The sequence below is a fragment of the Mytilus californianus genome, unplaced genomic scaffold, assembly GCF_021869535.1.
Source record: "Mytilus californianus isolate M0D057914Y unplaced genomic scaffold, xbMytCali1.0.p SCAF_2, whole genome shotgun sequence".
Classification (NCBI taxonomy): Eukaryota; Metazoa; Mollusca; class Bivalvia; order Mytilida; family Mytilidae; genus Mytilus; species Mytilus californianus.
Window position 1 is genome coordinate 136,226,934 of NW_026262668.1, and position 21,409 is coordinate 136,248,342.

The following is a 21,409-nucleotide window of genomic DNA, read 5'->3' on the forward strand; positions in this document are numbered from 1 at the left end:
GAAAGAAATTTGAATAATTTAACTTTATACAGTAATAACTTTATTGTGTCCATGATGCACAATTTGACAAATAATTTTTTTCAGTGATGCTCCATCAAAAAAAATTGTTGTAAATTCAAAATTTTATACAAAATATGCAGTCAGAATTAATTAAATAAGCACAAATCTAGACATTGCCAGTAACAAAAACACTTAACAAACATATTTCTTGTAATCTTTAGATATAATAATTTGAATCTTGTTAAAAGTGATTGTAAAGTCACATGCTTAGGAGGAGAAGAAGAAGAAATCAGTTCCTGTCACCTGTCATACACAATACTCAGTGTAAAGTCTGTAATGTCATAAACAAGGAAGGAAAGAAGAAAAATCAAAATATCAGTAGGCATCTTGAAATGATATTCTATAACGGCCAACCAAACCATGATGGCCGAAAATTTCCTTGAAGAATTAATGGCTACGTTCTCATACTTCAGATTTTAAATTAATGACTTGATCTACATGTAATATAAAAAAAACATTCAAATTATTACAGGTTCTATGTTAGACATTATAAAAAATAGAATGAGGACAGGAAATTGGAAAAATGGAGTATTTGATGAAGTTACCATAGCAACAGTTCTTAAAGAAGTACTTAAAGGGTTAGAATATTTCCACAACAATGGACAGATCCATAGAGATATCAAAGCAGGGAATATATTACTGGGTGAAGATGGGGCAGTGTATATAGCTGGTTAGTACTAATGGTTATTTTACAATATTACTTTTTAGGAACTGTTGGCTTGTTAATTTAGAATTTAAAACATGCAGGGATCTCCATGGATGAAAATTTAACGATGGAGGAACTTTCACCATGACAAAACCCCACGTCTACTGCGTGTCGTGAACGAAAGTATTTCATTTCTCCATTTCTATGTAAGGAATGGTGAACAGACTGATATAATGCTTATTATATTTATTTCATTATAGAATAACCAATATTTTCATTAATTGTCATTTGTAACAATTCCAATGTCAAGCCTGCATGGCTCCCGATTAGTCAAGAATGACCACAAGCTGTCCTTAAGGTTCCCAAGTCGTTTTCTTGCTATTTTGGTAATTGTTTAGGACTTTAAAATCGGGGGGAGGGGGATCTTTTTTTCACTGTCAAATTCAGAAGTCATGAACTGGTATCGACAATTTGCAGCATCAACAAGAAGTTTCTTACCCTTTTTATAAAATGTTGAAGAAAGATTTGGAGGGTAGACGTTTACAACTTAATGGCTTTAATGACTTTAAATTGCAAATTCCATAGTAATAGACTGCAGCATGCATCTTTTGATTCTGAATGTAAACCGGATGTATTAATTTCCTTGAAAACTACAAAATGAATTCAGATTACAATACTTTCAAACCTGTAAAGTGATTCAATATTATCGATAATTGTTGTACTCATGTTATTTGGCATGGAATTATGTTCTGTTTTACGTCTTATTTTGAACTCGTTTAAAAAGGGGGATGCTGATTGCGTAAGTCAATATAAAAGCACGTGTTCGACTTGCTAAACTGTTTTCTTTGTTACTGGATTTAAAATTTATTTTTCAATCTAAATATTCATTCGAATTTGCTGAAACGTAATTAAATAATGCAATCAAGTGTTCTCCTGACAGGTGTGTCGATCTAACTGTACAAGTGATAAGCGATCTGTAGCCGAATATCCTTCAGGGCTTTAAAACTGTAATCAGGAGGACCCTTTGGATTATGATACAATAAGGGTTATGCAATAACATGCAATTGATTATAATTGCTAACAAAAACGGAGGCTAGCTAAAAGAAAACAAATTTTGACAATGGTGGGGATCATTTTAGGATGGTGGAAGATAATTTAACAATGGCGGGGATCATTTGACGATGGCGGAAGATAATTTAACAATGGCGGTGTGCCATCATAACACAGATCATGGAGATCCCTGACATGGTATAACATTCCAAGAAAGGCAATTTAAGATTCATTATTTTTTGGAAGTAGAAAATAAAGTATAGCCTATTAAAGCTGAAAGATGATTTAACTAAAACCCTATCTAACCTGAACTATTTTGTTAGATTCAAAACTGAATACTTTTTAGTATCTGACCTGTGTTAAGTAGAAACTTGCAGAATCAAAGTAAATTTTTAGGTCAGAAATTAGATCTAATGTTTTCACAAGTTTTACAGGAGGATGATCCACAGGTGAAAATCAGTTAATTCATATGAGTTTTAATGAATACATAAAGGTGAGAAAGTTCTTGATAAGAAGAATTATTATTACAGACTTTGGAGTCAGTGCTTGGTTAGCGACAGGAAAGGATCAAACAAGAGACTCAGTAAGACATACATTTGTTGGAACACCCTGCTGGATGGCACCAGAAGTTATGGAACAGGTAAATATAGAATGATACAGATCCAGCTTCTTCACATTTTAGTTACGTTAAATTTCAGATATACAAGTTTACTTTAAGGCCAATTAAAATTAATTGATAGATTTTCATCCCCACCCTCCCCTATTTTTTTTATTTTAAAAAAATTTATGATTTATTATGATTTTTTACATGTCATTTTTACATTTCCTTTATTGGTAACTGCCGATAATTTTGTTTCATTCAAAACTTCCAGTTGCAAATTTAGGTTTTCGTATTTCTTTGAGTAATTTAACCAAAATAATGAAGTCAACATATTCTGCTGCTTTATGATGACAACATTATCTTTCAAAAATAGAGATTGATTACAGGAAGGGCATGAAATATTCCAGTTACGAGTTATAGGAAGTTTCCAAGAACGCAAATCCTGGTATGTCACAAATTTCAGTAATTAGAAAACCGTGGATTTTTTTGTTTATACAATGACTTTGTGTCAGGAAATTTGGACTGTGAATGATAGCCAAACGCAAGAATTGTGGAACACATTCATACAAAAAACATGACTGGAATAAAGAAAAATGACACAAGCACAAACCCCTGGCGATTTATGAACGTATATTGAGTACAAAAAGTCGGCCAACGTACAAAATGTATTATAGCAAACCCTTAGATTTACCCCAAGGCTGTAGTTTTCTATTGACAAACAGCAAATACACCCCATCATACATGTCATAATGAAAAATCTGTTGCATTTCATTATATCTGATTTTTTTAGTTTGAATAGAACATGCATCAAGAATAAACATTTTGGGTAGTTACATGTAGATGTAGGATTTTCATTTAAAAGTTTGAAATTTGGAAAGAAAAGGGATTATTTTTTATGGAAGCTTTAAGTTGGTGAATTATTTTTATGATAAATTACCTTACAGTATCAGTTCTTGCCACATCCAACCAATGATTTTATTTATGATAAATTACCTTACAGTATCAGTTCTTTCCACATCCAACCAATGAAATGCTAATTTTGTTCTGTTTCAGGTCACTGGTTATGACTTTAAAGCAGATATTTGGAGTTTTGGTATTACTGCAATAGAACTTGCCACAGGAACAGCTCCATATCATAAATTCCCTCCAATGAAGGTAATGAAATGTTGATACCTATCTACAGAAAATATATTCAATGTAATTCATAAAGCAATCAAACTAATATATAGCTAGAGTAATAACAAACAACTGACTTAACAATACATGAAATTATTAAAAAATTATGTATATATTCTCATTTACTCTGAGAACCATAAATTGATTTTTTGGTGTTTTTTTGTCATGTATTCGGAGTGCTGTTTCCATCATATCTACACCACACCTTTTATTCATATGACATTAGCCATGAGATATTTTTAGTAGGGCCAACATTTTTTATCATCTGTTTTACAAAATTTTTTCTTTTTACAGTGTTGATCTTTTATTTTTTCAAACTCACAATTTCAACAATCGGCTATAATAAAAGAAATAAATTTAACAGCATTCTCTTTTATTTTTATTTTAATTTTTCTGGCTGATGGGTTTGTAAAACAGATAATTAAAAAATATTGGCCTAGAAAGTATTGTAAAGTGACTTAATGTATTAGTATCAACATTATACATATATAAATCAGCCAGCCTGTGTGTAGTAGCTGTAAAAATTAGCATGCATTTATTGTCGAGTGCGCAATATTTTGTTTCAGAAGCAAGGCATAGCGATCGTACATTTCATTAGCATCAGCGATGTCAACATTTATGTTAAGTATGTGGTTAAAGGTTTTTTAAACACCAATAACTTTGTCAAACCTTCATTGACTTTAATAAAACTTGGTCAGAAGCTTTATTATGATCAAAAGACAGTATCCTGTGTTAAATTTTGAAATATTTTTTTCCATTTTTCTGAATTTACTGATAAATGGACCTATTTTTTGGGGGGCAATTAACATTCAGATACAATATGGGGTTTAAATTTTTCAAGCATCGTTAACTTTGTCAAACCCTGATAGAATTTTATAGATATAGATAATTTGTAATGAGACAGTAGACATCTGATTCTCATGTATTGAAGGACATTCTGTATTATCTGATTCTCATGTATTGAAGGACATTCTGTATTATCTGATTCTCATGTATTGAAGGACATTCTGTATTATCTGATTCTCATGTATTGAAGGACATTCTGTATTATCTGATTCTCATGTATTGAAGGACATTCTGTATTAGATATAAGTACTTTGTAGGTGCTGATGCTTACGTTACAGAATGATCCCCCTGCCCTTGACACTGGAGCTGATGATAAAGAACAGTATAAATCTTATAGTAAAGTCTTCCGCAAAATGGTTTCTGAATGTCTGAAAAAAGAACCAGAAAAAAGGTATTCATACAGTAGGCTATTTTTTGAAAGCCTGAATAGAAGGTATTGGTAAAAAGGCAATTTTCACATGCATTGGTATTGCTGTTATATTTTATAAATATGATTTGTATATAACTATAAATAACTCTATCACATGTACCAAATACAAGTTTGTTATTTTCATATATATATATGAACAATTGAACTATAAGATTTTTAATTGTCCTATGTCCCTCTTGGAAGATGTGATAAAGTAATAGTCTGTGTCCCTCTTAATCATTCATCTGTAGTACTTTTCAAACAATAACTACTTCACTAAGGCTGTTCGTATAATAATTACTTATTAGGATTGTAAGTCTTTATGTTTAAGAAATAAGGAAGTGTGGTATGATTGCCAAAGAGACAACTATGATGTCCAAATAAAGGTAACATGGATTAAAGCTATTAGTTGATCATACCATATCACCAGTTTGCTTAAAACATTTTTTAGGCAGCATATTGATTTTGACGATTTAATGCCTATTATAGCGTAACAAAACCTTGGGAATGCTACGCCTCTGTGATTATATGCCCAAAAAGCTTTGATATTTATTGAGAAAGTTCTAAAATTCTAAAAAATGACCACATTTCCATGAAAATGGAAATAGAGTGATAATTTTAAAGCCTACAACTTTAATGATAATGCAATGTGTTGATGCCAATATGACATGTAATTATTTGTCAGTAATCTACTCTTTAGACGATGGCAATGTATCATAATTGTTTGGGGACATTTCGTGTAATTATTTGTCAGTAATCTACTCTTTAGACGATGGCAATGTATCATAATTGTTTGGGGACATTTCGTGTAATCATTTGTCAGTAATCTACTCTTTAGACGATGACAATGCATCATAATTGTTAGGGGACATTTCGTGTAATTATTTGTCAGTAATCTACTCTTTAGACGATGGCAATGCATCATAATTGTTAGGGGACATTTCGTGTAATTATTTGTCAGTAATCTACTCTTTAGACGATGGCAATGCATCATGATTGTTAGGGGACATTTCGTGTAATTATTTGTCACTAATCTACTCTTTAGACGATGGCAATGTATCATTATTGTTAGGGGACATTTCGTGTAATTATTTGTCAGTAATCTACTCTTTAGACGATGACAATGCATCATAATTGTTAGGGGACATTTCGTGTAATTATTTGTCACTAATCTACTCTTTAGACGATGGCAATGCATCATTATTGTTAGGGGACATTTCGTGTAATTATTTGTCAGTAATCTACTCTTTAGACGATGGCAATGTATCATTATTGTTAGGGGACATTTCGTGTAATTATTTGTCAGTAATCTACTCTTTAGACGATGGCAATGTATCATTATTGTTAGGGGACATTTCGTGTAATTATTTGTCAGTAATCTACTCTTTAGACGATGGCAATGTATCATAATTGTTAGGGGACATTTCGTGTAATTATTTGTCAGTAATCTACTCTTTAGACAATGGCAATTTATCATAATTGTTAAGGGACATTTCGTGTAATTATTTGTCAGTAATCTACTCTTTAGACGATGGCAATTTATCATAATTGTTAGGGGACATTTTGTGTATTTGTTTTTCAGTAATCTACTCTTTAGACGATGGCAATGTATCATAATTGATAGGGGACATTTAGTGTAATTGTTTGTCAGTAATCTACTCTTTAGACAATGGCAATGTATCATAATTGTTAGGGGACATTTTGTGTATTTGTTTTTCAGTAATCTACTCTTTAGACTAATGCAATGTATGATAATTGATAGGGGACATTTTACTGCACCATAGAATATTTGTTATTTATAATTATGTCATACATAGGGTCACAATTTTTTCTACAGTATAGTATGAGACAATTTAAATTTAAAGTGACATATCCAAATCTAAATCTTAAAACCTCTCTTTCTACATTTTAGGCCAACAGCTAAGCAGTTATTAAAGAATGAATTCTTCAAGAAAGCAAAGGTATGAATGAAAAAAAAACCAAAATGAATCACAAAACAAGAAAAAATGTAACAAAAAGTAAATGTGTGATCGATCATTTGATCATTTAATGAGTTTGTATTGGAATAATTTCTAGGATGTTTTATACAGTTTAAGATTATTTTTCCCTAGTGGATCGCAAGAAAAACAGACGTAAAAATGTTAAATGTAACATACATGTAATTTGCAAGATATCTTGATATTCAAATTAAAAGTCTTCAAACTAGCTTTTACCCAAAACATTTTAAATTTCAATTTTACATCTAGGTAGATTCAGTTAAGAAATTATGTATGTCATGAAATTAATCATTACTACAATTGAAGATAATATTAAATTCTATGAAGATTGAGTTTGTAAATTAATTGCCAAAGATGCAAACAAAAACAAAACAACTCAACAATTTTACATTCTGTTTCAGGATAAAACCTACCTAGTAAAAACTTTATTGTCAGAGGGCAACTCAGTTAAACCACAAAGGGTAAGAATTGTTAGAAATGTTCAACCACTTAATGACAGGGTGAATTGTCAGAGAGTATTTCATTCTTACAACAGGTAAGAATTGTCAGAGAGTGTCTCATTCTTACAACAGGTAAGAATTGTCAGAGAGTATCTCATTCTTACACAAGGTAAGAATTGTCAGAGAGTATCTCATTCTTACAACAGGTAAGAATTGTCAGAGTATCTCATTCTTACAACAGGTAAGAATTGTCAGAGAATATCTCAGTTGTACTACACAGGTAAGAATTGTCCAGAATATCTCGGTTGTACTACAGGTAAGAATTGCCAGAGAGTATCTCATTCTTACAACAGGTAAGAATTGTCAGTTGTACCTCAAAATGTAAGAATTGTTAAAGGTAACTAACTAAGTCTTTACACAAAATGTGTGTGAAATGACAACAGTAATTATTCTGTCTTTCCAGAAAAGGTAATCCACAAAATTTATGAATTGTCAGAGGGTAACTCAGTAAAACCATGAAAAGTAAGAGTTGTCAGAGGGTAACTCAGTAAAACCATGAAAAGAAAGAGTTGTCAGAGGGTAACTCAGTAAAACCATGAAAAGAAAGAGTTGTCAGAGGGTAACTCAGTAAAACCAGGAAAAGAAAGAGTTGTCAGAGGGTAACTCAGTAAAACCAGGACAAGTAAGAGTTGTCAGAGGGTAACTCAGTAAAACCATGAAAAGTAAGAGTTGTCAGAGGGTAACTCAGTAAAACCATGAAAAGAAAGAGTTGTCAGAGGGTAACTCAGTAAAACCATGAAAAGAAAGAGTTGTCAGAGGGTAACTCAGTAAAACCATGAAAAGAAAGAGTTGTCAGAGGGTAACTCAGTAAAACCATGAAAAGTAAGAGTTGTCAGAGGGTAACTCAGTAAAACCATGAAAAGTAAGAGTTGTCAAAGGGTAACTCAGTAAAACCATGAAAAGTAAGAGTTGCTAAAACAAACAAAAATCAGATAAACCACTATTAGAAAAACTTTTGCAAAAAGTAAAACTTGTCAAAAGGTGGCTCAATCAAATCACAAAAAGTAAAACTTGTCAAAAGGTGGCTCAATGAAACCACAAAAAGTAAAACTTGTCAAAAGGTGGCTCAATCAAATCACAAAAAGTAAAACTTGTCAAAAGGTGGCTCAATGAAACCACAAAAAGTAAAACTTGTCAAAAGGTGGCTCAATCAAATCACAAAAAGGAAAACTTGTCAAAAGGAGGCTCAATGATACCACAAAAAGTAAAACTTGTCAAAAGGTCGCTCAATCAAATCACAAAAAGTAAAACTTGTCAAAAGGAGGCTCAATGAAACCACAAAAAGGAAAACTTGTCAAAAGGCGGCTCAATCAAATCACTAAAAGTAAAACTTGTCAAAAGGTCGCTCAATAAAACCACAAATAGGAAAACTTGTAAAAAGATCCCTCAATCAAACCACCAAAAGTAAGAATTGTAGAGTTGTCAAAATGTCACTCAATTAAACCACAAAAATAAAAACTTGTCAAAGGTATTTCAATTAAACCACAAGAAAATATAATTGTCAAAAGGTCACTCAATTAAACTACAAGAAGTAAGAATTGTCAAAAGGTCATGTAAACCACAAAAAGTAAGAATTGTCAAAAGGTCACTTAATTAAACTACAAGTAGTAAGAATTATCAAAAGGTCACTCAAACCATAAAAAGTAAGAATTGTCAAAAAGTCACTTAATAAAACTAGAAGAAGTAAGAATTGTTAAAAGGTCCCTCAATTAAACTACAAGAAGTAAGAATTGTAAAAAGGACGCTCAAACCACAAAAAGTAAAAATCGTCAGATGATAACATCTTTTAACCATTAGGTTAGAAGTATATTCCAGACTTGGTTTGGTAACTTTTTGTAGTCAATGTATGAATACTGATCTATGTTCATGTGTCATATCACTTGTAGATAGGTTAAAAGAGTTCTTACAAAATAAGACAGTTTGTTGTAATTTTAGGTAAAGAGAGTTCCAGGATCGAGTGGCAGATTACATAAGCTAGAGGATGGAGAATGGGAGTGGTCAGATGATGAATACGAAGAGGGGGATGCTGAGGATGAGGCTCATAGAGTCAGTCAGGTACATTGTTTCAGCCAATATATATATATATATATATATATATATACATATTACTAGTTTAATTATAAACCTATGTTTTTACCAGAGTCATATAGATAATGGTAAAGCACACATTGCAGAATGGAACATGGAAGTATAAAATATTGAATATTGTATAAAGTATGAAATTACACTTAGTATAGCAACTCATTCAAAATTCTGACTCAATAGCAGTTTGTGTCATCAAATCAAACTGTCCAACCGGTCAGAAATGTTAACAAACTGCTGTAGGAGAAACAGTCAAGTCATAACAAAATAAAGCATACTTTCAATCCTTTAAGACTTCAATTCCAATTCATGGTTACTATAAGAATGTTAGTTAAGATTTTCATGCATATATTTAATCTAAATAGTCATTCGAAAGGACCCAACAACAGTACATGACTTTACTTTATTTGCTACTAAATAATGAGATTGGTGTATTTTTATTTTATAACTAATTAAGCATTTTGAGAAATGTGTAGTGATACATAACATTAGGTGTGGTTCTGTTTAAATAATCAAAAAATGTAATGTTGCAGTATTGGTTTTTAAATTGGAAGTAATTTTGGTATTAGTTTGACACCTGAAGTATCTCAATTGAAGTTAGGAAAAATAGTCCTGTATTAATCCCAGATTGAAGACTAAGGAAGCCAATGTTACTGAAAGTAGATATGTGCTTCAATTTAAAGTTTAAAGTTTTATTGTGAAGTTATTTGAAATATGTTATACATGAGCTACATGGATACATATTGGGTAATTACTTTTCTTTAAAGTCCTGATTATGTAAAGGTATGATGTATAAATCCATGCTGTCTTCTGTATAAATCCATGCTGTTCTTATGGTGTTTTGATGCTGTCTTCTGTATAAATTCATGCTGTTCTTATGGTGTTTTGATGCTGTCGTCTGTATAAATCCATGCTGTTCTTATGGTGTTTTGATGCTGTCGTCTGTATAAATCCATGCTGTTCTTATGGTGTTTTGATGCTGTCCACTGTATAAATCCATGTTGTTCTTATGGTGTTTTGATGCTGTCTTCTGTATAAATCCATGCTGTTCTTACGGTGTTTTGATGCTGTCTTCTGTATAAATCTATGCTGTTCTCATGGTGTTTTGATGCTGTCTTCTGTATAAACCCATGCTGTTCTTATGGTGTTTTGATGCTGTTCACTGTATAAATCCATGCTGTTCTCATGGTGTTTTGATGCTGTCCACTGTATAAATGCATGCTGTTCTCATGGTGTTTTGATGCTGTCTACTTTATAAATCCATGCTGTTCTCATGGTGTTTTGATGATGTCTTCTGTATAAATCCATGCTGTTCTTATGGTGTTTTGATGCTGTCCACTGTATAAATCCATGCTGTTCTCATGGTGTTTTAATGCTGTCTTCTGTATAAATCCATGCTGTTCTCATGGTGTTTTGATGCTGTCCACTGTATAAATCCATGCTGTTCTTATGGTGTTTTGATGCTGTCCACTGTATAAATCCATGCTGTTCTCATGGTGTTTTAATGCTGTCTTCTGTATAAATCCATGCTGTTCTCATGGTGTTTTGATGCTGTCCACTGTATAAATCCATGCTGTTCTCATGGTGTTTTGATGCTGTCTTCTTTATAAATCCATGCTGTTCTTATGGTGTTTTGATGCTGTCCACTGTATAAACCCATGGTGTTTTGATGCTGTCTTCTGTATAAATCCATGCTGTTCTCATGGTGTTTTGATGCTGTCTTCTGTATAAATCGATGCTGTTCTTATGGTGTTTTGATGCTGTCTTCTGTATAAATCCATGCTGTTCTTATGGTGTTTTGATGCTGTCTTCTGTATAAATCCATGCTGTTCTTATGGTGTTTTGATGCTGTCTTCTGTATAAATCCATGCTGTTCTTATGGTGTTTTGATGCTGTCTTCTGTATAAATCCATGTTGTTAATATGGTGTTTTGATGCTGTCTTCTGTATAAATCCATGCTGTTCCTATGGTGTTTTGATGCTTTCCACTGTATAAATCCATGCTGTTCTTATGGTGTTTTGATGCTGTTTACTGTATAAACCCATGCTGTTCTTATGGTGTTTTGATGCTGTTCACTGTATAAATCCATGCTGTTCTTATGCTGTATTGATGCTGTCCACTGTATAAACCCATGCTGTTCTTGTGGTGTTTTGATGCATTGATTTTTGCTACAAAAGAAAAATATTGATAGACCAGATATAGATTTTGATAAAAACCAACCTTGGTTGAATTTGTAGGACAAATTATGAGATTAATTTCAAGAGAACATTACTCAGTGATTGTCGTTTGTTGCTGTATATCATATTTGCTTTTCATTCATTATTTTGTACATAAATCAGGCTGTTAGTTTTCTTGTTTGAATTGTTTTACATTTGTTATTTAGGGGGATTTTATAGCTGACTATGCAGAATAGGTTTTGCTCATTGTTGAAGACCCTACAGTAACCTCTAGTTGTTAACTTCTATGTCATTTGTTCTCTGGTGGAGAGTTGTCTTATTGGCACTTTTACCACATCTTCTTATTTTTATACGACCCCATAAAAAATTTGGGGTCGTATATTGCTATCATGTCATCATCGCCGTCGTTGTCTTCAGCATCCTCATCGTCCGAAGACATTTGGTTTCCGGCTAATAACTTTAGTTTAAGTGTATTGATCTCTATGAAATTTAACCAAAAGATTTCAGAAATTGTCAATTTTCCAAAGAAAAATTGGGGGTCAATAATTTGTATATAGTATGAAAACAGATTTACTAAGTATTGCGCAACAGCACAGTGTGTTGCACAACAGCAAGAAATCTTGTATTGAATATAAATTCAAATCATATAACCAATTTCTTGTTGTTTGACTACATTTATTATGTGTCAAATATTTAATTACAATCCAAATTCAGACCTGTATCAAGCTTGAATATTGTGTCCATTTTTGCCCCAACCCTTCAGGGTTGGACCTCTGCGGTCGTATCCAGCTGCGCTAGGCGAAGCAGTTTATTATAATTACTGGTTATTTTAAGGTTCATTAAATAATTCAATTTCTTCTATTTTTCAGTCTCCAAGAGTATCCTTGTCAGAAAGGTCTTCTGAGGTACGTTTAAAAAAAAAAAAAAAATTCTTCCATTTTTGGTTGTAAATAATTTTAACACTAGATAATTAGTTTTTATTTCATTAAAATTGTACCAAATAAGTGTAAACAGATATAATTTAAATAAATTAAGTCCCAGGTAAGTCTTTGAATTTTGAACTATAAAGAAAATTAGAGTTTAAATTAACTATCAAAATCAAAGAAAAATGAGCAAATTGAAAATATTTGCAGCAAATTACAATTAATGTTACATGTATTTTAAAGTTTTTTTCTTTCAAAATGTTTTGTGTTTATTTTAGGAATCTGATAAAGTGCAAAAGGAATCAGATAAAATGCAAACCATACCAAAGCCAGATAATTTACCAACACCTACTCAATCACAGGAAACCATACAATCAGACTCATCATCATCAACAACTATTGGTACGTCAGTGGAAAGTGTTGTAGAAGCTAAAAAACCAGAAGTAAGTCATATATAGATTAGTTACTTAATCACGACAAAGTTGCAGTCCATATATGTCACATGTTTATACATCTGTAGAGGTAATAAACTATGTATACTGTAAACTTTTCATTTGAAAACTCCTAAATGAGATCAAGAGAGAGTGAAGTAATATGTGGTTAAATTATCAAAACTTATTCAAACCAAGGGTATTTTTTAATGTGACTTTTTGGATACCGTAATGGGGCTTGTATAGTTCGCACTGGTACATAGTCCGCACCCCCCTTCTCCCCACGAAATTTTTGGTAAAAAAACTTTTTGTAACTGTTAGAAAAGGTCTAATGAAACTCCGGTAATTTCAAATCCTGTGTGGTCGTATGCGGTATTTTCTTGGAAAAACCTATTTTCCATCAACAAACAGAAGCTGAAACTGCTTGTAAATGATTATAAAAGCCTTCACGATTGTTAAAATAAGTCTAAATCACACAAAAAACAATTTAGAAACTTGTTTATGTTAAAACCGGAAGTTTGAAAAGCACGTGTAAAAGAAGAGAAAAAACGGTGAGAGTCGAAATCCGTACATACTAGATATCAATATAATATGACTTTGAAAGTAAAACAGTTCCATCCTGATGTAAAATAGTGTAAGATATATCTATCACATTAATTTTTGAAGGGTTTTAAGCTAATAAATAACATATTAGTCAGTATGAAACACCAAAATGGAACGTATAATAACTGATTACGTTTTGTAATTTACACATCGTAAGCTGGTTTACGGTTGTCTTTTTTACTTTTTTTGTACAGTTTCATTCAAGCAGATACCAGTTTATTTTATAAGCAATGCATTGAAAAGAAACGAGAAACTTGTTATGAAGCGTTCAATTTTTAAATTTACAAATATTAATTTGATATTGAATAACAATAACTTATTAATATGGATTAGGTAAAATTATTAGTTTGAAAAATATTTAGAGCGCCCTCTACGATATCAATAACAAACATGGCGGAACGAAAATAAACCACCTGAATTTTTTCTCTTATTTCTTGCTTATTGTACTCTATAGTCCGCACCCCTGCTCGCAGGTTCAATTTTGGAGAATAAAACCGCGGACTAGACAAGCCTTTTAACGGTATGCATTTGTTGTTGGAGACATTTTTGTGTTCTTTGGATTGCTGCCTAACTGACTTAAACCCCCCATCTCCTTTTTGTCCAGTTTGTAACATTTTGTTAAGGAAGGGAGACATAGAGATCCTACATTCCAGCTTTGTCAGTGCCATCAACATTTAGGTTGTGCATGGGGTTAAAGATTCATCAATTTCTTTGTCAAACCTTCATGGAATTTTATGAAACTTGGAACTGAAGCTTTTTTACCCATCTGGTCCAAAGGTCCATGTCAGCTTTTTTTATTACTTGACCTCTGTTGTTTGTCCATTGTCTGTAAACCTATCTTTAAAGGAAACATGACACGATTTTTTTTTTTTTTTTTTTTTATTAAATTAATAAATATTAGTCTTAAAACATGTTTTGTACAATTTTGCTGGTCAAAACCTGATAAATCAGCATTTTTCTGGTCAAAGAATCCAGCGCTTGTCATTAAGAATGATTTTTAATTAGATAACGATGAAGTGATCGTGCTTACTTCAGTGGTTACAAGCTGGGAAAATGTCTCTTAACTGGACGATGTCGATACACTATGGACAGTATTGACGGCACTTTTCCCGATTACTGACAAACTATAAAGACATTGTTTGTGAAAAATAACCAAGAAAAGGATATTAATTCTTCATGCGAAGAGTCCAAAAACAACGATTTTTCAGACAATACCGATCGGATTGTTACCATACATATTTGATTTGTCTGATGAATAAATTTAATAGACCGCTTTCTGCATTTTTTTCATTTAAATAAAACTACTTTTAATCATGATTGAAGATATAAATTTCTAATTATTGATGATCAAATTGTTCTTTTTTTTTCTCTCTCTGTTACGGTAAAAAAAATGATAGTAAGAAAAAAAACAATAGTAAAAGTCAAATTAGGCGTTCGCAAAGAGTCCGTTTTTATTTTTTATTTTTTTTTTTTAAATTAATAAATATTAGTCTTAAAACATGTTTTGTACAATTTTGCTGGTCAAAACCTGATAAATCAGCATTTTTCTGGTCAAAGAATCCAGCGCTTGTCATTAAGAATGATTTTTAATTAGATAACGATCAAGTGATCGTGCATACGTCAGTGGTTACAAGCTGGGAAAATGTCTCTTAACTGGACGATGTCGATACACTATGGAGAGTATTGACGGCACTTTTCACGATTACTGACAAACTATAAAGACATTGTTTGTGAAAAATATCCAAGAAAAGGATATTAATTCTTAAAACTAAATTTGTGCTGTACCCATATGTCAATATGAATGAATATAACCACTGACGTAGTAGCCTCGTTCTGAGTGACTTCCGGGATGGAAATATGCATATTTGACAGGTCGATAAATCGTTGCATTTAAATCTCATTAAAATACATATTTTCCTAAATAGTTGACACTTATATTGCTATCGATGTATTTTTTGGGAAAGTTAAGTATAAATAAACATTTTGAAACACAAATTGAAAATCGAGTCATGTCTCCTTTAAAAACTCTCTTCTCTGAAACTGTGAAATAGATTGAAACCAAATTCTTTTCTGCTTCATATATATATCACATATAGGATGTCTACTATGAAGTTTGTAATTTTCATCTAGGTTGATCAGGTTGACACATTGTGCTAACAGGAGTTGTAAGTTGTAAGTGATCCACCAACATGACCATTGTGGCTTAAACAGAAGATAGGGGTCAAACTGTAGTATTTGGCTAATATCTCTTAACTATAGAAATTAGACAGAAGATAGGGATCAAACTGTAGTATTTGGTTAATATCTCTTAACTATAGAAATTAGACAAACACTGATAAGGTAACAATGATCAGCATAACAAGCCATATCTATTCTTGAAATTTTAGGAAAATTAATCAACTGGTTTTTGAGCTATTTCTCCTTATATATTGATTTTCAACTTTTTTTGGCCATCTTGGTAATGAAATAAAAGAAAAATCAAGAAGTTTGGCAAAAAGAGGAAATAGGAAAAATGATCAGCATTGCAAGTTATATGTACCTGACAAATTTAAGAAAACTCTGAATACCTATATGGAGATATTGGACATTAAATGGAGGTTTTTACCAATTTCCACAGTTTTTGATTGTTAACTTTAAACTTACAAGGTAAAAGTGGTAACCACAAAATAATCAGCACAAAAAGATGTATCCACCCAGAAAATTTCAGAAAAAAATGTCAACCTGTTTTGGAGTAACTGTCCCTGAAATGAATTGTTTTCCTATTTTCACAGTTTTTTATGTTATCTTGAAAACTATATAAGCTTGGTTTAAGGTGTTAATTGCAAAAATTATCAGCATTACAAGATCTATCTACTATCAAAAATTCTGACAACCTACATTGGAGTTGTTGCCCCTCAAATGTTGATTTTCACTGGTTATTTTTGCAATTTTTTCTGTTATCTTAAAAACTATCGGAGCTATGTTAAACATGTAAAATGTAAAAAAGATCAACAAAACAAAAAATAACTAGTATGTGCATATAAAGGTTTTCATTATCAGACTGACACTCTTTCAACAAGTGAGCTATACAGACACAGATGTTCATTTTCTTATGGTCAAAAGACAGTATCCAAAGCAAAATTTTGAATATTTTTTTTCCCAATATTTTACTGATGAAAGGACTTATTTTTGCAGTTAACATTTAGATACAGTCTGGGGTTAAAGTTTTTTAGACATCAATAAATGTCAAACATTTATGGAATGTTTTGAAACTTGGTCAGAAGCTTCCTTAAGATCAAGGAATATCTGAAGAAAAAAGTTTGATTGATATAAAAAAATCTGTATTTTATTGATAAATGGACTTAAGTTTATTGAAAGACAACATCACACTTTTACACTGACACTGACAGTAGCTATAGCAGACGAGAGACAGGATTCTGTGGAACCCTTTACAAATTTATTTTAAACACACTCTCTTTGCTCAGGGAATGTTAGATTTGAAACCACTCATCCATCAAAAGAAAGTAATTGTTATGTTCAAACTAAATCAGAACTTTTGTATTGTTATTTACAGGAAGAAGTACCCACAGCTTCTTCAGCTGTGTCATTAAACCTAGTTTTACGGTTAAGGTGAGTATTTTAAACCTAGTTTTACTGTCAAAGTGAGTATTTTATTCAATTCAAATACAAAATTTGGATGTAATTTGAAAAATTTTAAAAAATAAGCCAAATGAACAAACATACAAATTTAGAGGAACTACAGGCTAGGAATTTTTATGCCCCCGCTGTAGTGGAGGAGGTATTAAGTTTTGCCCTTGTCTGTCTGTACGTCCCGTACGTACGTCCTTACGTCCCAAAATTGGTTTCCGTTCTCTAACTTTAGTTTGCCTCAACCAAATATTATGAAACTTATGCACAATGCTTATTACCACAAAACATATTAAATTTGAATTTTGGTTGTGTCACTTTTACCATTCTAGAGTTATGCCCTTTACAAATGGAAAAATGCCGAATTTTTCTTTTCCGTTCTCTAACTTAAATTTGCCTAAACCGATTGTTATGAAACTTATACACAATGCTCATAACCACAAAACACAGATCAAGTATGAATTTTGGTGGCGTCACTTTTACAGTTCTAGAGTTATGCCCCTTTACAAATGGACAAATTGCTGAATTTTTTCGTTTCCGTTCTCTTACTTTAGTTTGCCTCAACCAAATGTTATGAAACATATGCACAATGCTTATTACCACAAAACACAGATCAAGTTAGAATTTTGGTGGTGTCAATTTTACCGTTCTAGAGTTATACCCCTTTATAAATGGAAAAAATGCTGAATTTTTCGTTTCCGTTCTCTAACTTAAGTTTGCCTCAACTAAATGTTATGAAACGTATACACAATGCTTATTAGCACAAAACTCAGATCAAGTACAAATTTGGGTAGCGTCACTTTTACAGTTCTTGAGTATTGTCCCTTTTTAACGTTATATACAAGTGGGGGCATCAGCTATGGGACACATTCCCCATTTATTTGCTGTACTTTTCTTCTTATTTTGTTGGCAGCAATAAGGCATTCCGTAAATCACTCATGACCTATGGATAGTTCAGGTCAGATCATGGCATCATCTCAATATATAGTTATCAATACATAGACATACAAACTAACATATGTGGAAAAAGTAAAGTTTAATTACTAGAAAGATTTTAATTGTATGAATGAGAAGAGAGAATTAAATGGTATAAAGTTTGATTACTAGAAAGATTTTAATTGTAGGAATGAGAAGAGAGAATTAAATTATATAAAGTTTGATTACTAGAAAGATTTTAATTGTAGGAATGAGAAGAGAGAATTAAATGATATAAAGTTTGATTACTAGAAAGATTTTAATTGTAGGAATGAGAAGAGAGAATTAAATGATATAAAGTTTGATTACTAGAAAGATTTTAATTGTAGGAATGAGAAGAGAGAATTAAATGATATAAAGTTTGAATACTAGAAAGATTTTAATTGTAGGAATGAGAAGAGAGAATTAAATGATATAAAGTTTGATTACTAGAAAGATTTTAATTGTAGGAATGAGAAGAGAGAATTAAATGATATAAAGTTTGATTACTAGAAAGATTTTAATTGTAGGAATGAGAAGAGAGAATTAAATGATATAAAGTTTGATTACTAGAAAGATTTTAATTGTAGGAATGAGAAGAGAGAATTAAATGATATAAAGTTTGATTACACTCCTGGTCAAGGTATGTATATTCATATTTGATAAAAATTTTAATTAATCCAATTTTATGGCCCTGCCAAAGCGGAGGGGGCATACAGTTTTACCCTTGTCAGTCTGTACGTACGTACGAACGTATGTCCCAAAGTGGTTTCCGTTCTCTAACTTTATACAAAGTATTATGGTATACCGTTGTCCGTCTGTCCGTCCGTCGTCAATATATCGGACATTAACTCAAAAACGCATTAACCAATTTGCATGAAACTTTGGTGAATTGTTTATATCTATTGACGTGAGCTCCCTTTTGTTTTTTATAAATTTTAGATTTTATGTTTCCGAGTTTTGGGGTTTTATTCATTACAAAAAGGGGGATTCTCCAGTTTTCGAAAAAATAACTCAAAAACACTTTCACCAATTTGCTAGAAACTTTGTTGAATTGTTTATATATATTGATATGAGCTTGCTTTTGATTTTTATAAATTTTAGAATAACATTTTCAAGTTATGGGGGTATTATTCATTACAAAAAGGGGGATTTTCCAGTTTTCGGACAATAACTCAAAAATGCTTTGAGCAGTTTTCTTTAAACTTTGGTGAATTGTTTATATATATTTCCTTAATTTCCTTTTAATTTTTATCAATTTCAGATTTTACGTGTACTAGTAATGGGGTTTTATTCATTAAAAAAGGGGGGATTTTCCAGTTTTTGTACAATAACCCAAAAATGCTTTCAGCAGTTTTCATGAAACTTTGGCAAATTGTTTATATCTATTGACGTAGGCTCCTTTTCGATTTTTATAAATTTCAGATTTTACGTTTACTAGTTATGGGGTTTTATTCATTAAAAAAAGGGGGATTTTTCCAGTTTTCGGACAATATCCTTAGAGTGCTTTGAGCAGTTTTCATTAAACTTTGGTGACTGATTTATATCTATTATGATAACCTCCCTTTAGTTTATTATAAATTTCGGATATGACATTGAGAAGTTATTAAACTTTATTCTTTGAAAACGTGACGGGTGTATCGTTTATTTCAATTGCTAGAGAAAATTCTGAGACTTTTTTCCAAGCATCTTTTTTCTATGGACTTATACATGTCCATGCCTTTTATCTGCAATACTTGAAGATAATGAATGGTATATAGTTGTAAAATCATGAGTTACAGATTAGTGTGCTGTAGTTACAAACAATTAGCTGTAATTTATTGACATATCTAGTTGTGCCCTCTTTAAAAAAAAAACTTGCTAAATATCAAATGTGTTGTTTTAAGAATGGCAAACTTTTATTTTATTTAGTTATGTAATTATTTTCTTTGTGTTTCCATAGATACTGCTGATAGTGTATCCAGAGAAATGGTAGAAGCGGGTTTAGTAGATGGCAAGGATATGATTGTTGGTAGGTACTAGGTATTATTTTGGCTAATGAATTTTATCTACCAGTTTACTAGTTGTTTAAATGCCACTAGTCCTTGGTTATATTTATTGATTTGTTTGCCAATTGTTATTTTTAAAATACTTCTATGTTGAATTGAATATGTCTGTGTTTAATTTTTGTTGTTTAATCATGTTTAAGACTTATGGTCATTTTGTTTCAAGCAATTGAGGAAATTAAGTTTTAAATATTCCTGAAATGTCAATACAAAATTTCCTAAAATACATGCTTCTCTTGCATTCTGCAGCAATCTTAGCAGGCAAGAAAACAATGCCTCTGAAAAAAAACTATATTAGATGGTGCATATCTAAATATGAACACTGAACTAAATCTGTAAAGTTTAATTTTATTCAAAAGTAAGATAGGATCAGAAATACCTTCTAGTATTCATTTTTCACAAATAACATATATACTGATAAGAGGCTTACGAAAAATGTAAAGTCTGTGGTACATGTAACCCGGTAAAAGTATATTTTGTGTTAATGCAATGTTACACTCATTAAAGTTAGCTTCATAAGAACATATTCTAACAAACTGTATAAGTTGTGAAATGTAAACACCATAGGATGTAGACAGAGGGTATTGATAATCTGGAAATGACGAAGTAAAGATTGTCTCCTCTATTGTATAGAAGTCAAGTTTAGCAATGCACACTTTTTGTACCTCATGTAATTTTTTCATTATTCATTGGTCCATGATAAGATGTGACAGATTGTTTAATGTTATTATTTTACCTTGACAGTTGCAGCTAATTTACAGAAAATAATTGATACTGGTTTAAAGACAATAACATTTGGCCTGGTAAGTTGTTCAACCATTCATTTACAAGTCATTCCATGGTTTGTTTGTACAATAAATGATAAATATTTATTAATTATAAAAAACCTTCTGTCTGACGACCCTTGAAAATCTACTTTCTGTTTTGTACTTTGTATTATACATACCATAGATTGAATTTGTTATCCAGTTTAAAAAATATGTACAATGCTCTGTAAATGTAAATGATAAAGTTTAATTTTCTATATTTTGTTGAACTCTAGCTGGATACCAAATGAGTATTTGCAGTTCAGGAGTTATGGTCCTTGATTCATTGAAAAATAACTATTTATGTTATTTCCCTGCAGTAAGTTGAGAACTGTTAAACCAATGATTTTCAAACTCTTATATGTTGTTACTGATGACAAATAAGTGGTCAATTTATATATTGATGTTTTTCACTTTTGCTGTTCAAGAGTTAGGGTCCTTGATTGATTGAAAAATAACATAAAAAACCCTGTAAT

At 31.4% G+C, this 21,409-nt stretch overlaps 1 protein-coding gene across 6 annotated transcripts in view; it reads left to right on the forward strand.

Moving 5' to 3' along the window:
* LOC127731132 (serine/threonine-protein kinase OSR1-like) overlaps positions 1-21,409 on the forward strand; it is a 30,766-nt gene that overhangs the window by 4,444 nt on the left and 4,913 nt on the right. The window contains exons 4-16 of one of the 6 annotated variants that reach the window (XM_052240059.1): positions 533-730; positions 2,287-2,396; positions 3,411-3,512; positions 4,637-4,770; positions 6,701-6,749; positions 7,187-7,246; positions 9,221-9,340; positions 12,414-12,449; positions 12,746-12,910; positions 17,055-17,110; positions 18,673-18,725; positions 20,025-20,093; positions 20,872-20,930. In XM_052240059.1, coding sequence (XP_052096019.1) covers positions 533-730; positions 2,287-2,396; positions 3,411-3,512; positions 4,637-4,770; positions 6,701-6,749; positions 7,187-7,246; positions 9,221-9,340; positions 12,414-12,449; positions 12,746-12,910; positions 17,055-17,110; positions 18,673-18,725; positions 20,025-20,093; positions 20,872-20,930 — 1,211 coding nt within the window. The other 5 variants (XM_052240054.1, XM_052240055.1, XM_052240058.1 and 2 more) reach the window with 5 other exon arrangements.